Below are 18,735 nucleotides of genomic sequence, written 5' to 3'. Positions count from 1 at the left end.
CTAGTGTTCAAAATACTACTGAGTACATAGTAGGCTTCCAGGAAGTATTTGTATAATAAGCCAGGTGTGGTGGCTCATCCTGTGGTGGTTCTTGGGAGGCCAAGGTTCATGGATTGCTTTGAGTTTGAAGCCAGCCTGGGCAACAAAGTAAGACCTTGTCTTAAACACCCTTACCACCATCTCTCCCATGCCAGGAATGACGATACATGCATCTAATCCCAAGTCTGAGGATGTAGAGGAAGAGGAGGATCAAGAGATCAAAAGCTGAATAACCAAACCAAACCAAAACAGTGGAGCTGTTCTCAGTGCTTAAGAGGCAGAGGCAGGATATCAGCTTTGTTTACACAGGAGGCCAGCCAGAGCTACATAATGAGACCAATCTTAAAACCAACAATAAACCAAAATATCATCCCACCAAATTGTTGAATAATGAATGAATGGTTGAAATCTAGACCCACTGTGTCTAGAACATTGCATACTAGATAAGGGAGCTTTGACAATCATTTGCTGTGCTGATTTTCATTTATTAAGCAGTCATTTTATATATGGATCCTTAGCTTGTTTTGCTTTTGTTTTTGAAACAGGGTTTTTCTGCTTAACAAGAGCCTTGGCTGTTCTGGACTCTCTTTGTAGACCAGGCTGACCTTGAACTCACAGAGATCGATCTGCCTCTGCTTCTGGGACCAAAGGCATACGCACCACGCTTGCCTTTACACAAAGTCTTATAAGCCCTGGAGAATTTGACTTGATTGGACCATTTTCACTTTTCTGAATTTCATCATTGTGGTTGGAGTTTTAATTGCCTTCAGAATGACACACAAACCTTTACTTTTGTTTAAAACAGACACTGAGCCCTTGCTCTGGGATCTGACTCAGCCTGCGTTCTTGTTTCCATTTAACCTTACTGAGGAACTTGGATTCTGGCAGGCCTCTTTGTTTTGCTTCCTCCCTCCACCCCCTTCTAGTTTAGGGTTGTTCAATATTGTTGCATTTGATCAGTCTGTGCTCGTTCTATAGAATTTATGAATGCAAACTGTGTGCTGAGAAAACAGCATGAAATATGAAGGGTGCATGGGTGCCTCCCTTGGTCAGGGACCCAGCAGTAGTGTGGGTGGCATGAAATGCCATGAAGGCTGCTTCCCTGAAGATGAAGTAGCCTCATTTCTTCCAGCTCCTAAACTAGGTATGTTCTCAGGTGGCCCTGGACACCTAGGTTCCCTTTCATTATGAATACCAGATAAGAGAAGGTTGTCTCGGGACTGACTGTCCCGTGCCTTCCCAGACTTCCCTGGCTTAGGGACCCATATGCCTTAGCCTTTTTATTTGTTTGTTTGTTTTGTTTTGTTCTTTGGTTGTTTGAGACAGGGTCTCACTGTGTAGCCCTGACACTCCTGGAACTCATTATGTAGTCTCAAACTCATAGAGATCCTCCTGCTTCTATTTTTCAAGTGCCTGGATTAAAGGTGTGTGTAGTCATGCCTAGCTACTTTTTTAAGATTTATTTTATTTTATGTGTATGGATGTTTTGCCTGCGTGTGTGTGTGTGTATTTGGTACTTTTGGAGGCCAGAAGATGGTATCAGATCTCCTGGAACTGCAATTATAGATGGTTGTGAGCTACCATATGGGTGCTTGGAACCAAACTCGGATCCTCTGCAAGAGCAGTAAGTGCTCTTAAGCCATTTCTCCAGCCTCAGACTTCTTATTTTTTTGGCTTCCTGTGCTGAACATAAGAATCATCTTGCATCTTAATAGCCCATTCCAATCCACTCTCATTGGTCTGTTTTTATTATAAATATATATGTGTTTATATGTTTGTATATGAGTATGTGTTTGCCTGCATGTATGCATATGTACTGTGTGTGTGCTTTGTGAATAAAAGAGGCCAAAAGAGAGTGTTGGATCCTTTGGAAATAAGAGCTTCCGTGTGGGTGTTGGTACGTGAATTCCATTCCTCTGCAACAGCAGCAAGTTCTCGTAACTGCTAAGCCATCCCTCCAGACCCCAGCTTAATTATTATTATTATTTTTAATTTAAAATGATGTTTATTTTTATGTGCATGATGCACATGTGCAGAAAACTTGCAAGGGTTGGTTTTTTCTACCATGTGGGTCCTGATCGTAGTGCCTGACCCATTTTTTTCTTATTAATTATTATTTTATTTATTCATTTGTGTGTGTACGTATACGTGTGTGTGTGTGTGTGTGTGTGTGTATGCGCACTTAGGCCACAGCATGTCAGAGAAAAACTTGTAGGAGTTGTCCCTTGTTCTAGTATGTGTGCCCCAGGGATTGAGCTCAGGTTGTCAGGCCTAGCAGCGGTTGCCCTCACCCACGGAGCCATCTTGCCGGCCTTTGTTCATTTTTGAGGAAGAATCTTCCTGTGTGGCCAAGGCTGACTCAAACTCTTGATCCTTCTGCCTTAGTGTCCTGAGTGCTAGGATTACTGATTCTCAGCCCCATACCAGCCCCCCCTTACTCCTCATGAGCATCCCCGATGCTTTTATGAATTGTGCTATAATATGCACCCTATGAAATTCAGTTGGTAACTGAATGTTTACTTTTTTTTCTTAATAGGAATTTCAAATAAACGAGCAAGTGCTTGCTTGTTGGTCTGACTGTCGATTCTATCCAGCCAAAGTCACTGCTGTGAACAAGGATGGTAAGGTGTTACAGCTGCAGTTTCCACTCTTGCTATAGGGAAATTGTACAGTATGAGAACTTGATAGTGTATCAGTGTTTATCGCCTAGTAATATTTTTTTCCAGCTAATATGTCTGGCACTAGGGGGAGATTATAAATGGCTAGAAAGCTAGATATGAAGGAGGGGTTTACTGTAGTTTCAATCCCCAGGAGAGGAGGGGGAGATTAATTTTTATTACTAAATTTCAGTCATTATTTCATTGAGTGATTCTGCTGACAAGTCTGTGGGTTCTTTCTGTCCTAGTATTTTGGTGAAATAAATACTATTTTTTAGTTTTCTTTATTTGTTAACAGCTTACAAATTAAGTAAATATTAACAAATATTTGAAAAAATGCTTTGTGGATACAAGGTGATTTAGGGTGACAGTTGAGATGCTGGGAGGCAGAGCCACAGTGTGGTTGCCTAGCAGTTTTGAACTTGTGGGAAAACAGGGCAGGGGATTTGATCCAAAAAGTTGCCTTCTTTCAAGTTCATGGGCATGGTATGGGGGGGGGTTCACAGCATCAGAAGGGGCTGTGGGTCCGTGTGATGTTTTTCCTTAGCATATTCTAGCAGATGTCTGGGGTCTTTGGAAGATGTTGTGGGCAGTCAGGTCTTGTGTGTCAGGTCAAGGGCTGAGGATGTAGTTCAATAATAAAGCACTAGCCTAGCATGCATGGGCCATGGACCACTCCAAAGCACTGCAAAGGAAAGGAATAACAAATCAAAACAAAACAGAAAATAGCAACCAACATCTGTCTTTGTTGTTGTTGTTGTTTTGAAACAGAATCTCACTATGAAACCTTGGCTGGCCTAGAACTCATAGAGATCCCCATTTGCTTCTGTCTCCTGTACTGGGATTAAAGTTATGCATACTGCAGCTGGCCCATGAATTTATTTAGCTGTTTATTCATTACTTTGCCAAGTGTTGGGATGAATAAGTTTTGTCAGAGAATGTTTGCCATTATCTAAAGGAACCTCCAATGTGAGGTTCCATCTTTTGAGCTATCTAAGCGATTACTGATTTTCAGTTCACGTGACATCCTTTTGGATAGTTCCATTTTCCCCTAAATTATGTTATCTATAAGCCTGTGTTCCAAATAACATCTGATTAGTGATTTTCACATATACCTTATTAACAAACGGCTTGTTTGTGGGGGAAGCTCACATGTTGAACCATGGCAGGTCCTCTTAGAAATAGACATAGTTAGGTTAGGGTGCATTCTGCCCCTCCAGATTCTTCTTTTCAAGATGTCTTTCTTCGTTTACCGGTTTTTGTATCTGAGAGCTCTTCAGGTTCATAAACGGCCTGAAAAGCTATAGGGTGGTCAGTGCTGGTCAAGTCCTGTCCTTCCTCCAGTAAGAGTTACTGCAGGTGCTCCTTTGCAGAACATCATCTGTCCTTCAGCTGGGATAAAAATTTGGCGGGGTATCGTGGTTACTCCTTAAATAACAGCAGCAGTTAGCAGGAACCATCTTTGTGTCCCGTGAGGGTTAGAGTGACCGGGATCAGATGCAAAGGGCCAAGGGAGGGGCAGATGTGGAAGAGGATTTTAGGAGTTTTGTGTGGAGGCAAGAGATCTCTTAGCGTGGTGGCTTCATAGAGGTCACTGAAGTCTCAGGAACTAACAGCTTACATCTAGTATTTGCAGAAAACAACCAAAAAACCTAGTGAGGTAGAATGACACCATTGTTTAGTGGGCCCAGAGGACATAGTACAAGAGCAGGACAGTGTAGACAAATGCTAATAAGGGGAGAAGGGCATGGGTATGGGGTGGGTGTGAAATTTTTGGAAGTTATTATTTAAGGAGTAAACATCATTGGCTATATTATTAGCTGTAGCTAATTAACTGTTTTAAACAGCTTTTAAGCTGGGCCAACTGCAGTTGGGCATGGTGGCACATGCCTTTAATTCAACACTTGGGAGCCTAGACTAGAATTCAAGGATACCAAATTTGCAATCTCCTGGGCTATACAATGAGACTCTGTCTCAGGAGAAAGCACAGCGCAACAAGGTGGCACACCCCTGTAATCCCAGCACTCAGGGAGATAGAGGCAGGCAGATCTCTGAGTTTGAGGCCAGCCTACAAATCAAGTCCAGGACAGCTAATACTACACAGAGAAAGAAACCCTGTCTTGAAAAAACCAAACCAAAACAAAACCAAAGCAACAAAACAGTACAACACAACAAATCAAATTAAACAGTAATGACAAAATAACTGGTGTAATTAAAGTATTACAAATTCAAAAAACAAATTCTTTCAGTTGTTTTCTCATGAGCTATATTATAGGAAGGACAGTCTTGAGGCCGTGGGCTCCTGAAATGGTCACTGGCCGTCCTGGTAGATTGCTTCCATCTGCTTCATTTACTTACCTGAAGGATGGGGAGACTGAGTGGGGATTTCTGCTGAGGCCTGTTTATATTGTGGTACCCACCTTGCTGCTTCTTAAGACTGGTTGATTGCAAGAAGGTGAGAGGATATAGAATGGGCTAAATCTTGACATGAGAGGTTAGTGGACACTCTGAGAAAGTTGACCTTTGTGGAAGCTCAGCTCTGCACCTAGCTTATGAGAGAAGATGGTGAGCTCTGTCACTCCACTGGTTCTTAGGTGCTGTATTTGGGGTTAGCTTTTATTCTTAGGGCTTCCCACTTCATGCTGCTTCTTTCTAGGACTTGTGGGCTTGGTTGCTAATGTGCTCAGCTTGCTTGTCTTGTTTTGTTTTGAGACCAGCTCTGCCTCTGTGACCTGTAGTACTTGTCCTGCCTCAGCCTCCCCAGTGCTGGGATTACAGGTATATGCCATCTTGCCCCTGCCCCACCCCTTCCTGTGTTCTTCTCTCTCTTTGGTTTTTTGGCATTGGGGATTAAATAAGCCCAAGGCTTCGTGTGTGCCAGGACACTGCTCTACCACTGAGCTATATTCCAAGCCCTTGACTTCCTTTTCCTTTTTATCCTCAATTTCACCACCTGCCTCAGTTGGTTGTTTTGGTAGCCACATGGGCACTGTGAAGAGGTGGCACTGTGCTGGCAGGGTGCCCTTTGATTTCCTCTGTCCAGTCTGCTAGGAGGAAGTGGAACCCAGTGAACGACAGCTGTGCATTCCTCTTTAGTTTAACTCCCTTCGAGTTTTCCTGATGCTGAGTGTTGGCTGAGCAGCCTTATGAGGACTGTGGGCAGAGTGGGAGAGCAGCAGCCACTGTCATAGGGAGTCTGACATGATTAATCAGCAGTAAACAACTACTCAGGAATTTCTTAGGGAAATTGGTCAACACTGGAAAATAGGGAGAGAGTAGTCCTTGTCATCAATGATAGGTCTGAGGTCTTTGTTGTTGTTTGAGGTAGACTCCTGTAGCCCAGGCTGGCACTGAACTCACTGTGTAGTCGAGGATGCACTTGGCCCGGTGCCACAGCTCCAGAGTGTCAGCATTATAAAATCCTGTTTCCCGCCTGGTTTTTGTTTTGTTTGTTTGTTTGTTTGTTTAATTAAGATTTCATTCCGTACTCCTGGCTACCCTGTTCTCACTGTGCAGCCAAGGCTGACCTTGAGCTCATAGCAATCCTCCTGTATCAGTTTCCCAAGTACTGAGAGTACAGATACAGGGCACCATGCTGAACGCTTTATTGTTTGTGTTTTTTAGCAGTGGAAAAAGAGTCTTATTTAGTATGAAGCAGGCATAATTGGTAGCCATGTTAGACCCCCAACCCCAGTTTATGTAGGAATAAAAGAGAGGATTTTGTGTTCATAAAGTCTGTGTGTGTGTGTGTGTCACATCAACTTTGCTGAGTTGAACTGGGCTTTTGTCTGGAGCTCTTTGAGTCATCTTTCAAACATTTTTCCCCCTGCGGTTAGTTGGGCCAGGTTGCTAAGGCTGTCCTTGACTTTTTGGACTTAAGTAATCCTTCTGCCTCAGACTTCCCAGAAGTTGCATTACCAGTGTGTACTGCCATGCCCACCAGCTCCATTTTTATTTGAAGAATCAGAGCCACATGGCTCCCCGCTCTCCAGGCTTTCTCACTGAGGAACCTGCAAGTGGGCAGCATTTGCACCAAGATAGGTTTCTTCCTGTTGCCCACATTGGCCTGGAACTTGCTGTGTAGCCTTGAACCTGCAGTGGTCTTTGTGTTGCTGCTTCCTAAATACTGGGGTTGAGGGTGACTGCACTGAGCAAGTCTTCTTCCTAATTAAACACATATTTCTAGGTCACGTGCTCCCCTTTCCTCCTTTTCAGTCTATTTTGGGCCAGTGCCTGGAGCTTGTGTTTATTACAGTAAATGCTGTTGAAATGATCTTCTCAGGTCTCTGCAGAAGCAGTTTTTTTTTTTGTTTTTTTTTTTTTGTTTGTTTTCATGCTGTAACTGAGCCTACATTTGGAGTCTGGGAAGGCTGGTACCTTGTGAACAGCTTTGCACAGAGGGAAGTAAAGGGAAGGCTTAATGTCCATGCTTGCAGGATCTGACCTTGTTCTCATTGTATTGTCAGTGGAGGTTAATTTACTCTTCTTTCAGAGTGACTTGCCAGGTGGTGAAAAATAGAGCCACTTTCTTATGTTTCTCTATGACAGGCTCTGTGCTAAATAATTTCCACACTTTGTTGCTTTTAAAACCGAGTCTCACTGTATAGCCTGGGTTGGCCTAGGCCTCATGCCTTTCTTGCTTTGCCTCCCCAAGTGCTGGGTCTGTGCCACTATACTTGCTGGGATCATATCACTAATTTTCACACAGATTAGAGAGGCTGCTACCACCAAATTCCTCTTCATTTCATAGGTGAGAAATTAAGCTCAGGGAGAAAATGGACATAGATGGACACAAAGAACATAGAGCTGAGGTTTGGGGTCTGCATGCTCTAGAGTGCTGGAACTGCATCCCAGCAGGGTTTCCCTGGAAGGTCCCTGTTGTCCATTGTGCCTCCATGTTCACTGATCCTATGCCAAGCAGGATGTCAATTGTGCCAATGTTTCTTTGTTTTTAATGGAGTCATTGTATAGCTCTATCCTGCCTGGAGCTTCCTATGTAAGGTCAGGTTGGCCTTGAACTCACATTTAGAAGGCCTCTGCCTTCTAAATGCTGGGATTAAAGGTATGTGCTTCCATGCCTGGCTTTGCCCAATCTCTTGACTTGACTACATGACATTCATCTGCATAGCTCACCCTAGAGTTTAAAAAATAATAATCTTGGACTGGAGAGGTTAAGAGCACTGTCTGCTCTTCCAGAGGTCCTGAGTTCAATTCCCAGCAACCACATGGTGGCTCACAACCATCTAAAATGAAATCTGGTGCTCTCTTCTGGCCTGTAGGTGTACAGGCAAATACATATTGTATACATAATAAATAAATAAATCTTTTAAAAAAAATCTCCTGATGTCTTAAGTGGGTTTTTATTTTATTGTTGCTATCTATCCTTGGCTACATGCTGTTGTGTGTTGTGAATTGGATATGCCTGGTATATCCAAAGGTGCTTTGGCCTTTTAGTACCTAGCTAGTAGTGTCTTGGGAGCCCTGACTCAGGGACAGGCCTTGGTTGTTGGCCCTGTGAAATGGTTATGAGTCATTTGCTGTTTTTGATCAGGACTCATTTGAGCAGTTAGAAGTCTGAGAGGGAAGCCAGGCTTGGTTGTATAGGCCTATAATACCAGCTACCCTAGAAACTGAGGCAGGAGGTTCATAGTTCATGGCCTGCCTGGGCTACAGAATGAATTCAAGGCTAGCTTGGAAAGAATATAATAGATATACAAGACTAGTGAAAACAAAGCAAATTTTAACACACAGTTCCACAGAAAGGGCCACCAGCATAAAGAAAAGGCAAACATGGCTGGTGTGCTGAATTTGTGTAAGACAGTGGTTTTCAAAGTCCCCGAGTGCTAGAAATTCCAGTCTTCTCTCCTAGGCCAGGACTTGTTCCCTTCCCAATTTCCCATCTTATTTGTTTAGGTCATACAGCCTTATTTATTGAATGATTTGGGGCTTGAGACTACCCCATTTTCTGATCACAACCTCAATCATATAGCACCAAACTGTAACTTTCCAACACTAAATTCTGAGACAGGGAGAGCCTGGCACCTCCTGCTTTTCTGTAACCAGTGAGCTATAAGCATGCCTCCTACTGAAAGTGGACATACAATAACGATTTATCTTCCACAGTGGGCAACCTAGAGAGACTATGTCAAAGAGTAAAGAGAAGGTTGGATATACAGCTCCGTCTGGTTGGGTGGTTTAGGAAATGCTCTACGGCAGAAAGCAAGGCTTGGGGAGTAGTGCCTTGCTGTCATATGCATGCCTGTGTTCAGATGCTTTGGTGGTAGTTGTTTTTAGACCAGCTGGTCTTGAACTCATAATCTTCCAGTCTCCCCACCTCCTGAGTTCACTTGGTGGAAAACCATGAGCTTTTTGGTTTTGTTTCGACTGAACTCACTACGTAGCTAGCTCTGGCTAGCCTGAGATTTAGCCCCAGAGGGCCAGGCCTTCCTTTGTAGTTTTTCTGTCAGATTAGAGGTGATAGGGCAGGCCATGCTTTTTCTTTTTCTTGTTATTGGGGTTGGAATTCAGCCTTCTGAATCCTGGGTATGTGCTGTACCCCTGAGCTATATTCTCAGCCAAGGATGCATTTATTTTTTATTTTTGTCACATATTTACATGTTGCTTGTCAGATGTGATTTGTGGACAGCAGAACACAGAGCCCCCTGGAGCTGGTTACTACAAGGAATTGTGAGCCACTTGATGGGGGTGTTGGGAACCTAACTCAGATTTTGTTTCTTTTTTATTTTTTAAGTAAGATTTATTTATTTATTCATCATATATACAGTGTTCTGTCTGTATGTACGCCTGCATGCTAAAAAAGGGCACCAGATCTCATAGATGGTTGTGAGCCATCATGTGGTTGCTGGGAATTGAACTCAGGACCTTTAGGAAGAGCAACCAGTGCTCTTAACCTCTGGGCCATCTCTCCAGCCCCTAAATCAGACTTTCTAGAGGAGCATTGTTTGTTCTTAATCACTCTTCAGCCACAGGGGAGAATGCTCTTCTGAGTTATAATAGAGTCTTGAAAGTAGACTTGGGCCTTCCTGCAGAGTTGGGGTTAGGCTGTTGCCATGCCTTCTTCCCTCCAGTGTGTTTGATTGGCTGTGTTTAGTGTGAGCAATGGAGGATGTTTCAAGCTGGTGGCTTACAGTCCTCTGGATGTCAAGGGGAGATATTGTTATTTAGTAGTGGGGCCTCCAACCCTTTAGCCAGAGTTTGGCTCATTGCATAGTGGCCAGTTGGTGTTCTGGGTCTGTGGTTTGGATTTGGTCACTGGGGCTTGGGCAATGAGCAGTAGGAAAAGAACTGGTTGGCAGGCAGGTTTGGGTTCTAATCCCAGCTCTTTTCAGTGGTTGTTTGTTTGTTTTTTTGTTTTGTTTTGTTTTGTTTTGTTGAAAGTTTTTTTTTTTTATAATTTATTTTTATTTTATGTGCACTGGTATTTAGCCAGCATGTGTGTCTGTGTGAGGGTGTCAGATCTTGGAGTTACAGACAGTTGTGAGCTGCCATGTGGGTGCTGGGAATTGAACTCAGGTCCTCTGGAAGAGCAGTCAGTGCTCTTAACCACTGAGCCATCTCTGTAGCCCCGGTTGGTTGTTTTTGAGACACATTCTTATACAAGATGTCTGGCTGGACTTGACAGTCTTCTGAATGCTAAGCTTTAGGCATGAGGCATTACTCTTAGCTTTAAGTTCTGTCTTAAATTTAATGTGGAACTTGAGGAAACTCTCATGTAAGGCTTCTACCATCCGGATGAGTTAACTTCAAAATGAACATTGAACAGCTGAAAATGGTGGTCCATTCTTCTACTACTTTTCGAGCTTGAAAATGCCTCTAAAGATGGCTCTCCACCCCCTTTTCCCTGCCCACTCTGTTTTGAGTCTTTCTCTACACTGCATCCCAGTCTGATCTAGCACTCAAGGCAGTCCTCCTCTCCCAGCTCCTCAAGTGTAGGCACATGTCATCCTGTCTGACCACTGGCTTTTTGGGGGGTGGGTGAGTGGGGGTTTGGTTTTTTTCAAGACAGGGTTTCTCTGTGTAGCTCTCACTGTCCTGGAACTCACTCTGTGCTGCTACACCACCACCGCCTAGCTTCCTTGTTTTCTTTTTAAAATGTAACTGGATTCCTTTGTTAACAGCATAGTCCTGGGTGGCTTGCCAATACCTAAGTGTTTAAGACTGAAGGAAAGGGCTGGAGAGATGGCTTAGCACTTAAGAACACTGGTTGCTTTTCTACGAGACCTGGGTTTGATTCCTAGTATCCACATGGTGGCTCACAAGTGTTTGTAGTTTCAGGGTATCCAATGCCCTCTTCTGCTCTCTGTGGACACCAGACACACACGTGGTACATAGATGTACATACAAACACCACACACATAAATTGAATTAAAAATATTACGGGAGAGGTTGGTCTTGATGCTGTCTTCCCTCAGCTTTATCTGTAGGTAGCCAGAGATGCATTGTACCAGGCTGCTTGAGAAGGCTTTGTTTACTTTTGTATTTGATATATGTGTGTCTGTATATGCCCTCCCCTCCCCCTCCATCTTGCTCACCACCTCACCTTTTGAGATAAGGCTTTGTACTGAACCTAAAAATTGTTGATTTGCCTACAGGAGCTGGCTAGCAAGTGCCAAGGACCCTTCGGGCTCCACCTTCTGTGTGCTGGCATTGTAGGCTGCTGGGGTTGGTCTTTTTCACATTATGCTAGGTTCCTTAATTGCACTCTCTTCCTAGCCCTTGAGAAGTCTTCAGAAGCTGGATATTGTGTCGTTGCTTGTCCATAATCCCAACATTGATCAGGCTGAGGTGAGAGAATCATGAGTTTGAGGCCAACCTCAGCTACCTGGTAACTTTAAGGCCTTCTTGGGCTTCAGAGTAAGATCCAAACAACAACAAACAAACAAGAAAACCCAACTCAACCCCACAAAAATAAAACACACACAACAACAGCAACAACAAAGAAACAGAAGGAGGGCTGGAGAGGAGAGATGCCGTGGTGGTTAATGCACTGGCTACTCTCTCTCTCTCTCTCTCTCTCTCTTTGTTTTTTGTTTGTTTGTTTGTTTGTTTGGAGACGGGGTTTCTCTGTGTAACCTTGGCTGTCCTGGACTCACTTTGTAGAGCAGGCTAACCTAAAACTCACAGAGATCTGCATGCCTCTGCCTTTCCATGAGTGCTGGGATTAAAGGTGTGTGCTTACTAAGGACCCCACTCCCACGTGGTGGCTCACAACCATCTGTAACTCCAGTTCCAGGGGACCTGAGGTCCTTTTCTGGCCACTGCACACATACAGGATACACAGACAGATATGCAGGCAAAACACCCATACACATAAAATAGAAATAAAGGTAAATAATTAAAAATAAATTAATCTTAAAGACCCATAGAAACAGAAGCATCTGCTTAGCATTTTGTAGCAGTGTCTGCTGTTGCTCTTTGGTTAGTTATTACCCTCATGCTAGGCAGGGAAAGACGGGAGCCTAAACTTTTGCTGTCACAACCCCTAAAAAAACTCATCACTAAGCCACCTGTGTAGAGACTAGTTATGATTCTTCTCCTTTATCGTAGCCTGAATTAACTGCTGCTCTCCTACTTGGCCAAGCCTGCCTATGTGTTCTGCTAGGTTCCTAGCCAGTTGCCTTCTGTGCTGGTGATACTTGTTTTATAATGGCCAGGACTAAAGGTGCAGGATAGCTGCCAGTTGCCTTCATTGGCGGTTCTCAGGTTTATGTCATCAGAACCACCTGAAGGACTTGCTAAACCCCACTCGCTCCTGGCCTCCAGGGGTTCTCAATCCATGTCTCCCGAGATGGAGGCTGGTGAATTGCACTTCTTAGGAGTTTCTGTCCTGCTGGTATGGCAGCTTTGGGCACTGGGCTGTTGTGTGCTGTGTGAGGATGAAGTTGAGGCATGTTCTCTGATCTGGAAGAGCCCTTCATTGACTCATTGCCTTTCTCCCAATAGCTGTCAGTGTGAATTTCTGCAGGTGGCAAATGAGGATTCAGAAGGCCAGAGTAGGGGGAACTGGCCAGTAGCTGGGAAGCTAGGAAGCCTTTACTGAACTGTTCTGTGGTTGGTCGTGTGAGCTGGCTGCCTGAGGCTCACTGGGTGGTACATTTTAGGTAGAAAAGTCTTCTGTTACAGTTTGGAGATGGGTGTGTGGTCTATGCTTGTAATCCCAGCACTCAGGAGGTTGAGGCGCTAGCTGTGAGAGCAAGCCATCTCTTCTTACACAGTGTGCACCAGCTACATGGAGTTCTGTGATGAGACCCCGTCTCAAAAACAAAACAAAACAGCTGTGAGTAAGAGCAGCAGTATTTTCAACTACATAATCTAAAAATTGTTACAGGTGTCAGTGGGTAAGTAGTGAGTTACTCAGAGCTGTGGGGATTTGATGGATTGAGAGGCAGGCTTGGAAAATAATTGAGGTCCATATCACCATCTTTTCCTTCTACCTCATAGGGGTTTTATTTGTTGGGAAATGGGTGCTGGCACCCGAGCCGTGTGAACCATTGATTTATGATGTGATTGCTAGCAGCTCAGTGGATAAGAGTGACTGTGTTCTTATTCTAAATCCCCAAGAGATGAGGGGAGGCAGAACATGGATTGCTTCTAAGATGTAAAAATTAGAAAACTTTGGTTTTGATGCAGCTGATAAGGATTTTTGTAGTTGGATGTTCTTACCCATTGGGAAGGTAAGATTTGAGGGGTTGGGGTGTAGCCCAGTGGTAGAGCATGGCTTTTGCATGTACAAGGCCAGTCTTAACCATCACGAAATCCACAACAGTCCCCCCGCCCCCATTACATGGGTTTCTAGTTTTAATTTTTTTTACTGGCAGCATTTAGTATTTTGACCAAGATAGATTTTAAGGTTTGCACAACCTCTAAAAAACATGATTACTGCCTGTCAAGACAGAAAATAAAAATTAAAGAATAAATTGTAAATGTTATCAAAGAATTAGTAAGTCTTCATTTTTCTCAATTCTTAATACTTTTTTTTTTACCTTTTTTTTTTGGTTCAAATTCAGTGCACATAATTCTTATTTTAGTGAAACAGCATAAAAAATTTAAAGTGAATTTTGAATTGTATAGATGAAAAGCAAACCAATCTTGACCAATAAATGAAGGAAGCCAAATTTGCCTTGTGTGTGCTAAGAAGTGAACTTAGGGTCATGTGCATACTAAATACATGCTTTACCACTGTGCCTAATCCACCTGCAGTGTGATTCTTAAACTTTTTTTTTTTAAACACACATTGTGTTTGGAGCTCCTTTGTCTGTATTCTTTAAAAGTTGCTGCTTTCATGATACAGCAAGTTAAAATCATGATATCTTCTTGAATTTTAGGTACTTACACTGTGAAATTTTATGATGGAGTAGTTCAAACTGTCAAACATATTCATGTCAAAGCTTTTTCCAAAGATCAGGTGAGAAATGTGGTTTTGTGCTTTGTGTTCTGAACTATGCTAACACTGTACTTTTGTTTTTTCAAATAAAGACATTACATGTGTTTCTGTTGACAAGTCTTTATTTCCTCCATCTGGTAGTTTTACCAGAGAGTAAGAACACAAGTTTTCAGAAGTTGTAAATATTTGTGTACCTTGTTCTTTCCTTTAAAACAGATTCTCCTCTTTCGCAGTGCTGAGTACAGTCCCACTGTTTGTTTCTGTTTTCCTCATCCTTTTTCAAGTGTCTTGACTGCTGTCTCTTTTCTCTGCTTCCTGCACCCTCACCCAACACAGGGAGCTTGTTGAGGACCTGAGGACTTGAGCTCACCTTCTTCTTGTCTAGCTGTGTCTTGACATGACTTAGGGCCGTGCCATGGTAGCTTACAGCTTGCCCCTGCCGTGCACTTGGCAGCCATGTCAGCCAGATGGACCTAGTTTGAAATGGAGTGTTGTGAGGACCCATTCGCCCTGCCTGAGCATAGAGCCAGGAGATCTGCTCCTGGAAGGACAGCCCCAGAGCTTTGAGCCTTCTAGAAATACTTTCTTTTTCTTTTTCTTTTTTTTTAAGATTTATTTCTTTATTTTACATATGAGTACTCTATTTGCATGTACATCTGCATGACAGTAGAGGGCACCAGATCTTATTATAGATGGTTGTGAGCCACCATGTGGTTGCTGGGAATTGAACTCAGGACCTCTGGAAGAGCAGACAGTGCTCCAGCCCCTAGAAATACTTTCTTTATGAGTTCTTCCCCTTTCATCTCTTTCCTTATCATGTTTTAATCACAACAAGGTTTGTATATTAGTGTCTTGGGGGGCTGTTTTAAATTCTGATAGTTACTGACGATACAGCTAAAGTAGGTTAGCCAAAGGTTTTAGTCCTGAGACACCCTCAATGGTCCCTCCCCTTAGGGCAGAAGTTGACAAGACTGGCCATGCTGTGTGTGACCTGTTGGGTTTTTCTTATGAATATCAAGTGCTTCTACTTGACACTGATTTCCCCAGATTCTGTAAACAGAGGGCAGGAGACCTTTCAAGGCACCTCACAGACCTTTTTTGCCTTTGCCGGTTTTCCCCTAGACAGCACTGAGAAAACGCTGAAGCTTTGCTAAGATGTTTGATGCTTGCTTGCATTTTGCCTGCTTCTTGGGCATTTAAGAAGCCACACCTGTCCTTAATGTGTTATTTTGGCTGTAAAAAATTGGCATTTTTGTTAAGTTTTGTGGAATGAACTGATACAGATGAAAGAACTGAAATATGAGCTTGCATGGAATTGGTAGATAGGATAGATCCTGAGGCTTCTCAGCTCCTGATAACAGAAGTTCAACTTAAGAAAAATTGTATTTTGGGACAGTCTCACTGTGGCCTACACTTTTCTCTAACTTATAGTGACTTCCTCCTTCACCTCCTCAATGCTAGGAATACAGCTGTGAGTCATGAATCCCATAGAGTTTAACTGTTTACTCAATAAATTGAACGTGGCCTGGAGGTAGAGCCCTACCAAGGAAAGATTTATGGCTGATTACCTTCTCAGTTCCCAGCTGCCTCTGAGTGTCTCACCTTACCTCTGTCCCAGCAGGCCACCAAGACAGACCCTTAGCTCCAAGATTTTCTGAGTTTATAAAAAGAATGCTTGCTTGTTGTAGAAAATCTGGAAAGTACTCAGAAGCAAAAGGAAAGCAAAACTGGCCCATTCGAACAAAGGGCTTCTGCTTGTTTGTATTTGATACTTTGTGTCTGTCCTGCTGGGTTTTTGGTTTTGTTTTTGTTGTTGTTGTGAACATGTGTGTGTCATTTCCAAAACTGAGTTAAGTGCATGTTATTGTCTATAGATTGTTCTTTTTCTTAACAATTTAACATTCCCCAAAGTTCCTTTGTCCTCTAAAGTTGCAACTTTTTGGTAGCTCTGCAGTGTTCTGTAGTATGGGTGTAATCATCTCTTGGTAGTCTGTTTCCAAGTGTGCCTCAGTGTATTTTTATCCAGCTGTGATGTCTGATTATTCTATTAGCAAATTCCATTTCTAGGAATTCAGTTTGGTTCAGAAGTAGGAACTTTCAAGCCTTTTGATCTGAACTGACATCACCCCCTTCCGGAGGGTGATACTACATACTTTTGCTAATTGTTCTTCTCATTGCCGATTGTTCTCAGTGTGGCTCTTTTTCAGAATCATATTGGGACTAAGGAAAAAAAAAGTCTCACTGTTTATAATTTTTCCTTACGGGACAAATTTTTCTTTGGCTGCTGATCATTTAAACATTCCTTTCCTGCTTCTGGAAAAATCAGTGTGCCTAGAATGTGTGAGCTAGGGATCCCGTGCGAAAATATTATGGAGATAGGTTTATGCTCTTTTCTTGAGATCTTAGAAGAGTGTTTCCTATGTAAATAAATTTAACTGTAGTCTTAAAAATTCTAACTTTCAGAGTTGACTGTATTAAGAGACAGCCACACTAGGACACAAGATTTTCCGATAAATTTTAAAGTCATCTAGTCACAAATTAGAAGCAAGAGTGCTTTTTCAGTGGAGAAAACATCTAACAGCTCAGGACCTCAGGAGGTGGTTCGCCGGAGTGAGCACAGCCGTTAGCAGGAGAGGACACTGACATTGTTGGTCTGGCTTAGGCATTCTGAACAGGGTTCTGTTAAGCCTCTAGTTACCAGTTTGGTTTTCTTCTACATAAAACTGGGCATCAGTGTGCACTGGACCTCTGAAAAGCCCTGGATAAGAAGGTTAGCTCGCTTGTGTCAGAAACACTGCTTTCAGTCCAGGGTTCTGCTAGTTGGTGTCCTTTTAACTGGTCATGTGGCTCCTCCTACAGTAAGGGAGATTGCAGAGTCTCAGGAGGATTGAGACGGGCAATTGTGTGTAAACTCAAAGCTCAGACACTCTCCTGGTGCAGTGCATCGTGTGACCGGCCTCTGTCCTCTTAGTGTCTTCGTTGTCTTCATAAGTGTGCAAGCAAACTCCTGATTTTGTGTTTGCAAGTAATCACAAAGTGTTTCATCGCTATTTTGCTCATTTTAGAATATTGTGGGTAATGCTAGGCCTAAAGAGACAGATCACAAAAGTCTTTCATCATCTCCCGAGAAACGAGAGAAGTTTAAAGAACAGAGAAAAGCCACAGTCTACGTGAAAAAAGACAAAGCAGAAAAGGCCTTAAAGACAGAAAAGCGTCCCAAACAGCCTGACAAAGAAGGAAAGCTGATCTGCTCAGAGAAGGGCAAAGTGTCAGAGAAAAGCCTTCCCAAGAACGAGAAGGAAGATAAGGAGAACATTTCAGAGAACGACAGGGAGTACTCCGGGGACGGCCAGGTGGAGAAGAAGCCTGAAAATGACCTTGTGAAGAGCCCACAAGAGAGCCTGAAGGAGCCAAAAAGAAAACGAGGCAGACCCCCTTCCATAGCTCCTACTGGTGAGTTTCCCAAGCGGGCTCTGCAATGGGTGATGCCAGTGTTCTTCCGTGGCCTTTTTGGTTCTTTATACCTTCTGTACTTCAGTCCTTCGTGTTTGTGACTTGCTTATGACCTGAAAACCAATCATGCCTGTGGATCTGAATTTTGGTGAGGTGTGTCCAGGTGGCCATGTTGGGAGTGTGGCCATGACTGAGCTGGGGTGGAAACCTCATCTTCCATGAAAGAGCCACATACCCTCAGTCTGACGAAATAACATCCTAATGGGCAGACAGAGGAGAAGACGGAGAGCTAAGGGGCAGAGGCTGGAGGTGCTGGCAGGACACGCCGAGCCTGTTTGAGGCCATGGGCTCAGGCCCTAGCACCAAAGACACACACATAAACATGAGCCTCTGAGGGAGGCAGAGCTAGGGAGCAAAGGGCACATTTGGAAATTGGTCTCTTGGCAGACATCATAGCTCACACCTGTGACACTAACACTTGGGAAGCAGAGCAGGATCATTAGTTCAAGAGTAGCCTGGGCTTCATGGTGATGAGACCCTGCCTCAAAAACGACATTGAGCTTTTAAAAGATGTTTATTGATGGGCAAATTCCAGTCTAAATAATAAGACAATTTGGTTCATTAAGCTAGTAAGAGTGTAGATTTAGGGAATAATACCCAATTATTTAAAGAAAATGTAAACTCTGAGGTGGGGGATAGAAATGAGTCCAAGGCTAGTTTGGACTACATAGTGAGTTCAATGTCAGCCTGTGTTAGAATGAAATATTGCCTCAAAAAGCCAAGCCCCTCCCCCCCCAAAAAAAGAAAGAAAGTTTAAGCTTGGAATTCTTTTAAAATAACCAAGGATGAAACAAGTTTTGATATTTTTATTTTGTTTGTTTTGTTTTGTTTTTTTGCTAAGCCAAACACTCATTCTTCAGATGATTTGGTAGCTCTGGATAGAACCTGCCCAAGACTGAATGCTTTTGTGGTCTTTAGACTTTCTTCTTTGCATATTCTCTGCATGAACATTAAAAAACTGTGAACCTCTTCCCATTTTCAAGCAACATCTATAATTTGGTTTGGGTATCTTTTTTTGTTATTGTTGTTGCTTGTAGTTGGTCTGGGAGCTGATCCCATAGTCTTGCCATGATAAGTGTGTGCTTACCACTGAGCTACATCCCTAGCCACAATCTCTTTTAT

At 43.1% G+C, this 18,735-nt stretch overlaps 1 protein-coding gene across 4 annotated transcripts in view; it reads left to right on the top strand.

Moving 5' to 3' along the window:
• The window catches only part of Phf20 (PHD finger protein 20), a 101,283-nt gene that overhangs the window by 46,093 nt on the left and 36,455 nt on the right, over nt 1–18,735 (top strand). For 2 of the 4 annotated variants that reach the window (XM_021656684.2, XM_021656685.2), the window contains exons 4-6: nt 2,576–2,660; nt 14,042–14,121; nt 17,166–17,553. In XM_021656684.2, coding sequence (XP_021512359.1) covers nt 2,576–2,660; nt 14,042–14,121; nt 17,166–17,553 — 553 coding nt within the window. Of the gene's footprint in view, nt 1–2,575; nt 2,661–14,041; nt 14,122–17,165; nt 17,554–18,735 lie in introns of those variants that run through there. The other 2 variants (XM_060382960.1, XM_060382961.1) reach the window with 2 other exon arrangements.

The sequence above is a fragment of the Meriones unguiculatus genome, chromosome 4 (assembly GCF_030254825.1).
Source record: "Meriones unguiculatus strain TT.TT164.6M chromosome 4, Bangor_MerUng_6.1, whole genome shotgun sequence".
Classification (NCBI taxonomy): Eukaryota; Metazoa; Chordata; class Mammalia; order Rodentia; family Muridae; genus Meriones; species Meriones unguiculatus.
The sequence above is the reverse complement of the archived record's forward strand: the minus strand, read 5'-3'. Positions and strand labels throughout refer to the sequence as shown.